The 9,834-nt window shown below is 38.5% G+C and overlaps 1 protein-coding gene and 1 long non-coding RNA gene across 2 annotated transcripts in view; both read right to left on the reverse strand.

Moving 5' to 3' along the window:
* Positions 1-21: 21 nt before the first annotated feature.
* The window catches only part of LOC103507942 (cytochrome P450 9e2-like), a gene marked incomplete at its 3' end in the record, with an annotated part of 14,997 nt that continues 5,184 nt past the window's right edge, over positions 22-9,834 (reverse strand). Inside the window, exons 6-10 of the mRNA XM_026822556.1 lie at positions 8,992-9,223; positions 8,421-8,538; positions 8,106-8,331; positions 445-521; positions 22-207 (exon numbers count right to left, since the gene is read on the reverse strand). Of these exons, the coding sequence (XP_026678357.1) occupies positions 22-207; positions 445-521; positions 8,106-8,331; positions 8,421-8,538; positions 8,992-9,223 (839 nt within the window). The remainder of the gene's footprint in view (positions 208-444; positions 522-8,105; positions 8,332-8,420; positions 8,539-8,991; positions 9,224-9,834) is intronic.
* LOC113466885 lies at positions 1,485-5,360 on the reverse strand. The gene is made up of 2 exons (XR_003391153.1): positions 5,325-5,360; positions 1,485-1,611 (listed from the first exon to the last, which is right to left on the reverse strand). It is a non-coding gene; the product is annotated as an uncharacterized LOC113466885 (long non-coding RNA).

A 9,834-nucleotide genomic window follows, 5' to 3' on the forward strand; every position in this document is an offset into this window, starting at 1 on the left:
AATTGTTACTGAAAATATCCAGGTTGTATTACCTATGCAATTTCGTGGTCCCGCACCAAACGGCAGAAACACATAGGGGGATCGTTTTGCCTTTTCCTCGGGTAGGAATCGGTCGGGGTCAAACTTGTATGGGTCAGGATAGTACTTTGGGTCATAGTGGAGCCCCATGATGGGAACATTGACACTTTCCCCGGCACGAATAACAATGTTGGTATCAGGAAGTGTATAGTCTAAGGTACAATGACGATCTACCCGGGCTACTGACGGATGCATGCGGAGGGTAGAGTCTGGGGAGTGTAGGCTGGGGATTATACTAAGTTTTAGCTCAATAGGTAGGTACCTAAATTAAATATTTAATTTATTTTTGAAGAGGAAATCCTATACCTATTTTATTTTCTTTACTGCTGGGGTAAATTGACATTGACAAAATTTCTAAAAAATAATGTTGGTATCAGGAAGTGTATAGTCTAAGGTACAATGACGATCTACCCGGGCTACTGACGGATGCATGCGGAGGGTTTCTGAAAAGTGGATAAAATCAAGGTAGGTTTTGGGTAGGTATATAGGGGTTTGACGTCACGTTTAACAACTAAGGTTTCTCGTGACGGGGGTTTACACACCATTCGGCGATAAGCTACCCGCCTCAATTTAACCTCACCCAGGTTGACTGCAGCCAGGAATCCAGCAGCACGCGATTCCCCAAATGATCAACCATCTAGGTACTAACCACGCGCAACAGTGCTTAACTTCAGTGAACCGTGGGAAACTGGAGCATTCAACGTGATATCGCCGCTGGTTAAGGTAGGTTTGATAGAGGGAACTGTATCCTGTATCAACGGAGGCCGTATCGGCCCGAAATAGCGGAGGAAATTTGCTTAGGATAAACTACGCCTCGGGCAGGAATCGAACCCGCGATTTAGGGGTAACAAGGCAGGCGCGCTAAAATTTAGGTTGGTTGGTATCAAATGCTGGTATCAGGTCATTTTCCTAAAATAAGGATAATGTTCGTTCTCGGAACGGCTGGCTTTCTCCTATCCTTTCTTCCTTCTCTCTTCGATTTCGGGATGATAAGACTTTAACAGTTACAGTTCCCTCTGCTAAACCTCTTCAAAAAAAAAAAAAAAAAAAAAAAATTCATTGCTAGGGAATAAAAACGGCGATGAAACGTTCATCCTTTCCCCCAAGGTTTTCTCATCTTTTCCATTAATTGTTACTGAAAATGTCCAGGTTGTTTTACCTATGCAATTTCGTGGTCCCGCACCAAACGGCAGAAACACATAGGGGGATCGTTTTGCCTTTTCCTCGGGTAGGAATCGGTCGGGGTCAAACTTGTATGGGTCAGGATAGTACTTTGGGTCATAGTGGAGCCCCATGATGGGAACATTGACACTTTCCCCGGCACGTATAACTATGTTGGTGCGGAGATGAAGAAGAAGAAGAAAGAATTCAGCTATCACAAGCGTTCGACGTTCACACGAATGCCATCCTTGGCTTTGAGTAGCATGGAATGCTTGTTGTATTCGAATTTGGTGTTTTCACTTCTCACCAGCTTAAACTTTCGGATCACATGGACCATCGCCAGTTTGGTGCTCATCATAGCAAATCTCAGACCTAGGAGGGAGAAAGCAAAATATGTATGAGTATTTTTATCTTGTAACTTCTGTGGTCACCTAAGAGCAAGGCTTTTTTCGCAAGGTCGAGTGGATTTCGAACACTTTCTGATGTTCTCGTGTTGACTCAGCACAGAGTGCCAGTCTCATGTTGAAAAGCTCTTTGGGTTTTGTCAAAGTACAGATGCATGAAAAATGGTCATAAATAGAAACCTGACCCTGAATACATCAGATTCTTGTTCGTCATGTGTGTTTATGAGGCTAGGTGATCATCGGGGCACATTTTGTTATAATAATAATTAATTACATATACATTAATTTGTATTTTTATTTTACAATTTTACATTTCATTATTTGCACTGCGTTTTTATCAATATCTGTAGGTATCAATATTAGACATTTAACAAAATAAAGTAATAAATTGCCTCACAATGTTTCAGATTCTGGATAAGAAATTGGAAAAACTTCATGCAAAATCATCTTCTCTTGAAGAAACAGATTTTTATCAATATCTGTAGGTATCAATATTAGACATTTAACAAAACAAAGTAATAAATTGCCTCACAATGTTTCAGATTCTGGATAAGAAATTGGAAAAACTTCATGCAAAATCATCTTCTCTTGAAGAAACAGGAAGTGGGTAAGCATGTTGATATGTAGAAAAGAATGTGGCTGTATGAAGTACAAAATTTTTGTGAAAGAGGCCCATAAAATTGGACACAAATATCGGTGATTGTCTAAGTAATTTACTAAAATTTAATTAGGTTAAACTTCAATTTCATTTGTCATTTAGTTAAAGACTTTGTCCAAAATAACATCACACTTTGTGGTCTATTCACATTACCTCAGCATTCATTAGTACCTAATGATCTAATTTCTTAATGATGTATTGTTTTTTTCCTTTCAGTCAAAACAAAGTGAGTCATATCACAGTGATACCTGAGGATGCAAGGTTGCGGTATGCATTCAGTGAACCCACTGTGCGAATTTTGAAACGACCTTCCAAGTCTGCAGGTGATGGCGAGGGACTTGTGAATGGGGATGCCAATAAGAGAGTGGTGAAAACATTGCAACAGGTTGGTATGATAAACAGGACCTCTCTCTGACCAAATCAGCTCAAAGATACTGAGAATGTGAGAATAGAGTCTGGGGAGTGTAGGCTGGGGATTATACTAAGTTTTAGCTCAATAGGTAGGTACCTAAATTAAATAATTAATTTATTTTTGAAGAGGAAATCCTATACCTATTTTATTTTCTTTACTGCTGGGGTAAATTGACATTGACGAAATTTCTAAAAAATGGTAAGTATGTAATTGAAAGTTCATTGTTTTGCTAGAGTTGTACAGAAATATTGATTGAAATTGACCAAGTACCTACTTAGGTACCTACTGATGATCCTTTTTTCTTAAAATCCTTGTTTCATTTGTTATATTTTTTAGAGAGAGCAGGAGTATGCAGAAGCTAGGCTGAGAATTTTAGGGGAAGCCAAGAGTCCAAATGAAGATGATAGTGTGTTTGAAGAAGATAGGTAAGTTACTCTTTGTAGCCTAAATGGTTCTAGTAACCTGCCTTTTGTAGTTCAAAGATGCTCACCTCTTAATCAGATGGTAATTCTGAGGAAGTACTTTGTGGTCCCAGGGATTTTTTTTTTCTTCAAGGCTCAATTCCAGCCAAGGTATGGAGTTTTATCCCAAACATTGTTGAGACTTTGACCACAGTAAAAGTAGTATCTTCAAGGCTCAATTCCAGCCAAGGTATGGAGTTTTATCCCAAACATTGTTGAGACTTTGACCACAGTAAAAGTAGTTTATATTATAAGAACAAGATCCATTCACTCATTCACATTTCACACACTGATCGCTCTATCTCGAGAACCACAAGACCACAGTAAAAGTAGTAGCCTACTGCAAATCAGAAACAACGAAAACGTTCTCATGAGTGTTGGTCAACTTCTGACTCGACATCTAAACAGACTCCAAACATTATTCTTACCTTTTATATTATTATTGGATACTTGTTTTTTATTCACCGACTCGAGTTTCGCCTAGTTTTTAGGCTTCTTCTGGGCAACTTCCTAGCCTAAAGCCGGAAGCCTAAAAACTAGGCGAAACTTGAGTCGGTGAATAAAACACAAGTACCCAATAATAATATAAAAGGTAAGAATAATGTTAATACATAGGATGTCTAATATAAACCTAATATCCTTAAAATACATCAATTCCACAATTAAGTCCATATAAACAAACAAGGTTCGTTCTTGGAATGTTGGCGTTCTTCTATCCTGTCCTTTCATTTCGGGACGTTAAGACCTCCGGTGTTACAATTCCCTCTCTCAAACTTCATTATTTTTCTTCTCTCAATTTGCTGCTTTTCTCTGGTTTCAGTGTTTCTCAAATATCTCATAAATTAGAACTACTGACTAGACCGTCGAGTTTCGAACAGTTAGACACGCTTCCAGTTTCAATATTGCGACCACCCAAGGGCCCAGACGGCAGTCGCGGATTCAATCAAGGGAGGTGATATTCCTAATGCTGATAATTTACATTTGTAAGATTTCATTTTGTCTGTGGTTTTTAAACTCCGCCACTACATCTGTTTTCCTCTTGGAACAAAAGGTTGTTGTTTACAAATGTCGCGACATTGACCATTAGGCCATTTTCCTACGCGCGTCCCAATGTTTTTTTTTTTTTTTTTTTTTTTTTTTTTTTTTTTTTTTTTTCAGCAATGGAACTGCTTGCTTCCAAGGCTGGACAGGCGTTTAGGTTAGTTTGGTTATGGAAGAAGTGAACAGAACATAAAGGGGAAAGTTTCTCACTTTTTCCTTACCTTACCTTCTTCCCACTTTTTAATTTCTCCTTTCCCACTTTGTTCCCTTATTACAGCCTACTTTATTATGCTTCTTTTCACGTTCATCACGACTTATAGATTTTTTTTTTCTTCTCTTGTCAAAGGTCTAGGACTAGAGGAAAACAGATGTTGTGACGAATTAAAGGGGGAAATGGGCTGATCTACATATTTGTCTATCAGTGCAAATTAAACTAGGTAGGTACCTACTGTATTCTCAAAAGAAACTTGAATATAATTAGTAATGATTACATTTCACGGAGGGAAGACTTTTTCCAGTTCATGAATTGTAACCAGTTCAATGCAATTCAAAGATTTGACCCAAACACTCAGAAGTCGAACTATTTTTTTACCGACTAGCTAGAGTCAAGGCGCTCGTTAGATGGATAACAAGAGACACAATACTTCCCATTTAGGTGCTGAGTCAACACGAGAACATCAGAAAGTGTTCGAAATCCACTCGACCTTGCGAAAAAAGCCTTGCTCTTAGATGACCACAGAAGTTATAACATAAAAATACCTACTCATACATATTTTGCTTTCTCTCCCTCCTAGGTCTGAGATTTGCTATGATGAGCACCAAACTGGCTATGGTCCATGTGATCCGAAAGTTTAAGCTGGTCAGAAGTGAAAACACCAAATTCGAATACAACAAGCATTCCATGCTACTCAAAGCCAAGGATGGTATTCGTGTGAACGTCGAACGCTTGTGATAGCTGAATTCTTTCTTCTTCTTCATCTCCACCTTTTCCCGTGCACAGACGGGGTCGGCTTTTTTCGTCAGTCTCTCAATCAGCCCTACCTAGGCTGATTGCTTTGACATTTGGTTTTGGCTACAAATTTGACGAGTGGATGCTCTTCGCACTCAACCTTTGCTATGTCTTTAACAAGGGAAATTCAAGCTGGTATACTCCCTGTTTTAATCATAGGGAATCTTCTCTTGTCAAAGGTCTAGGACTAGAGGAAAACAGATGTTGTGACGAATTAAAGGGGGAAATGGGCTGATCTACATATTTGTCTATCAGTGCAAATTAAACTAGGTAGGTACCTACTGTATTCTCAAAAGAAACTTGAATATAATTAGTAATGCTTACATTTAACGGAGGGAAGACTTTTTTCAGTTCATGAATTGTAACCAGTTCAATGCAATTCAAAGATTTGACCCAAACACTCAGAAGTCGAACTATTTTTTTACCGACTAGCTAGTGCTTTCCGAGTGAAATTTTTAATAAAAATGCTGTTTAATTCCACACACGAGATATAAATGTAAAGTCCTCATATTGTTTTTATTATAAGTATTTTTACATCATTGTAGTTTGTTGTTTTACAGTGATATATTTTTATACTAGATAGGTAGTTGTATAAAATAACATTCACTCTATTTAGCATAACGTGGATTTTAAAATACTGTCTTCAATCGCCCTCTAGCCCTTATCTAGTCTAACAAGATGTGTACGTTATTTAGACTGTCGAAACAGATCGAAGTCTCATTCCATATACAGTTCCAAAATTTGGACATTTTTCCCCCAAGTGTTTGATTTTTGTACTTAATAGAAAGGTTAGGGATAGCAACCTCCGTGCCCGAGTGGGTATAGTTTGTTTTATTTAAACTGCGAGGATGAACCGTATCTGTATCACATTAGGCTTGTACATCGAAGGTCCTAGGTTCGATTCCCGGCCGTCAGGCAGAGTCGAAATATTTTCTGCTCAGTTCCTGGATTATCGATTGTACTCTTTCTCGTGAGGAATATTGAGTGGCCACTTTGACTAAGTAGCAACCAGCGGCATTAACGGAGTTAAAGAAATAACCAAAAAGGCACTTGGTAATGCTGTGATATCCACAAAAAAAAAAAAGCCCACAGTAAATTCATGATAATAATAGGAAGGGTTTCCTTTGACTTGGTAACTACCTGATATTGTTGACTTTCTCTTTCAGTCATTGTTTATCTACCTACATTGTATCTTAGGATAGAAAATCCCAACAAAAACTTTCAACATGAACTTCCTTGGAAGTTTGTTTCAAATTAGAGATATGATTAGATGTTGGTAGAAGTTCAAATAGTCGTGTACAGATATATTAATTACAGGTTGTAAAGAATCCATTAACACCGGGTTTTCCGTTTCATGTTGACTTTGTGATTGTACTTTTAGGTACAATTTTCATGCAGCTGCGCTTGCTTAGAAGTTTAAAGTGTATTTCAGCATGAGACTGTTGACCTGGGCGTCAATCGCTTACCTACATTTTTTGTTTTTCTCATTTACATTCTGCCAGAGACTTTATTTTAAGTACTTATTATTAGTTATTATTTTGTAAATAAGTATGAACTATTTTGAGATAGTAAGTAGGGAATGTTTACAATACCTACATATTGATGTACTTAGAAATACTGCATTCTGAGGATAATTATAAAATGTACTAGTTCTATTGTAGGGTTTTTATATTAAATTAATTGAAGATATAAATAAAGAATGCAACATATTCAGTTATTTATTTTCTTCTCATTTTTACCGACTTGAGCCTGTGTACTTGGGAGAATTGCGATAAAATTAATGTCGCTGCGCAGACTCGAACCCGGGCTCACGAATTACAACTCCAATGCTATCCCACAGCTTGGTTTGTTCTTCACTTGGTATGAGAAAAATTTGAAAAACGCACAATGTTAGACAAAATAATATATTGAATCCTCTATTACGGTAAAAAATAGTATGCCATCTAAATCTAAATAAAATACTTATAAACCTGGAAAAAGTCATGTATGAAAATAATTTATTAACATGGTATGAGAAAAATTTGAAAAACGCACAATGTTAGACAAAATAATATATCGAATCCTTTATTACGGTAAAAAATAGTATGCCATCTAAATCTAAATAAAATACTTATAAACCTGGAAAAAGTCATGTATGAAAATAATTTATTAACTATTCCCTAATGTCAACTATCACACATGAATTAATATTTGAGTAATAGAGTAAGTAATAGGAACGACTATTCCCTATGATTAAAACAGGGAGTATACCAGCTTAAAGTCTAAACTATCACACATGAATTAATATTTGAGTAATAGAGTAAGTAATAGGAACGACTATTCCCTATGATTAAAACAGGGAGTATACCAGCTTGAATTTCCCTTGTTAAAGACATAGCAAAGGTTGAGTGCGAAGAGCATCCACTCGTCAAATTTGTAGCCAAAACCAAATGTCAAAGCAATCAGCCTAGGTAGGGCTGATTGAGAGACTGACGAAAAAAGCCGACCCCGTCTGTGCACGGGAAAAGGTGGAGATGAAAGTTACAGTTCCCTCTGTCAAACCTCTTCAAAAAAAAAGTCCTAAAATAATCATAATAATAAACTACTGAGGCAAGTCCAGGATTTTGTCGAGGGAGCGGCCGAGAGACCCCCTATATACGAGTACGGCCCTGTGTTGAGGTAACTTACCATTGAGTACCATTTCCAGATAGCTCATATCCTGCAGGGCCTCGTACGTACATTTCCCACCATGCTTGTCCAATACTCCCTCTGCCAAACCTCTTCAAAAAAAAAAAAAATCCTAAAATAATAATAATAATAAACTACTGAGGCAAGTCCAGGATTTTGTCGAGGGAGCGGCCGAGAGACCCCCTATATACGGCCCTGTGCTGAGGTAACTTACCATTGAGTACCATTTCCAGATAGCTCATATCCTGCAGGGCCTCGTACGTACATTTCCCACCATGCTTGTCCAATATCTCATTCACATGAGCGCGCAGTTTATCCTGGATGTCCACATTCAAGCTCAACTGATACGACGCGAACATGAGCAGAGTACTAGACGTCTCGTACCCCGCTATGAGAAATAGAATAGACTGTGCCGTCACTGTGTCTTCGGATAGGAAGACCTTTTGTTTGGTTTCGCCGTTTTCGCCGACGGTGACGGTTTTGACTTTGATAACGTCGTCGCTGTCACTGTGTCTTCGGATAGGAAGACCTTTTGTTTGGTTTCGCCGTTTTCGCCGACGGTGACGGTTTTGACTTTGATAACGTCGTCGCTAGGGGCGTTGGAATCGTCTTGGTGTTCGACCATCAGCTGAAGGAAATCGTTCCTCCTGTGTGGAAGAAAAAATGAATTCATTTAAAATCCATGTTGACCTCCTATGAAGGGTAGCTAAACATCAGCCTACATCATGTAACATTTTTAAAGAAAATGTGGTTTAGAGATGCCACTGCTTAAGACAGGGATTGTTCTTCCTAAAATGAGAACACATTTTGAAGGTTGAATCGCATAAGAGACCCATTTGTTCTAAGAAGTAAGAAGTACTTGGATGCGAGATTTTGTAGGAGGTACCTAATTTCAATACGAAATGCCCAGTTTCATAGGTACATACCTACTTATAACAAACTTCTCTACTTCTAGCGACTAGCGAGACATTCCTCATATTGAGAGTTTAGTAATGTAGTCCTTCATGCGATAGTGTTCACTTACACGGATTTCTATACGTAAGGAAATATGACGCGTACGATTTTCTTCTATTCCAGTACAGAAACACTCGTAAACTTACCGCACGCCCTCAGTTTTTCTCATATGGGCAACTTTCTTCGACAGTGCGACCAGATATTCCATCACTCTCGAGTTGAATAACGAGAGCGGAATAAAGCGGGCAAACATGGGTATGAATACGATAATCATGAACAGGATCACTCTCTTGTAGACGGGTATGTCCCCGAATTTGGCCATCACACAGATAAGTTCCGATTCGGGGAATTTGATCGAATTGGACTCAACGCCAAAAGAATAATGAGGGGTCCTTTACCACCTTTTGTTCATTCCTTCTATTACTGGGTCGAAAAATGTAGGCCCTTTTGACTTTGTTTACGTGTCCAGACGACCTCGTCCAACGAACCTTTTGCTACGCTCCTTATAAAACTGTCGATTATAATGGCTTCCACTCTCTGTAGCTCTAATGTTAATTGACGGATACGAGTGACTGCAACATTAGAAGTACAATTAGGTTTCTGGTTAACTATAACAAGGGAGTTCTCCCCATACCTATTTTTCTTTGACAATTTGTTATCTCTAAAATAGTAGGGTTTAGCTTTCTCTCCTTCTTTCCCTGTCCTATCTTCTTTCAGTTCGACAATTCGGCCTCTTGTCGGCTCAGTCGATAAATCGTATGTCCAAAATGGGACCCCAATCCTGAGCGCTGGATCCGCCGTCCTGCGCCAGGAGAGGTTACAATTGATCCGACCGATCCCTGGTTTCTCATTTCCCTGAAAAGTCAGAGTCGGATCATCATATTTGTCTAAATATAAAATACATAAAAAGGTCCATAGGTTTCGACTCTCTAAACTCGACTTTCCTGAAGGAACCCGTCTAAGTGTGACCTGCACGTATCGTTGTCGCG

This window comes from Diaphorina citri, unplaced genomic scaffold, assembly GCF_000475195.1.
Source record: "Diaphorina citri unplaced genomic scaffold, Diaci psyllid genome assembly version 1.1 scaffold18, whole genome shotgun sequence".
NCBI lineage: Eukaryota > Metazoa > Arthropoda > Insecta > Hemiptera > Psyllidae > Diaphorina > Diaphorina citri.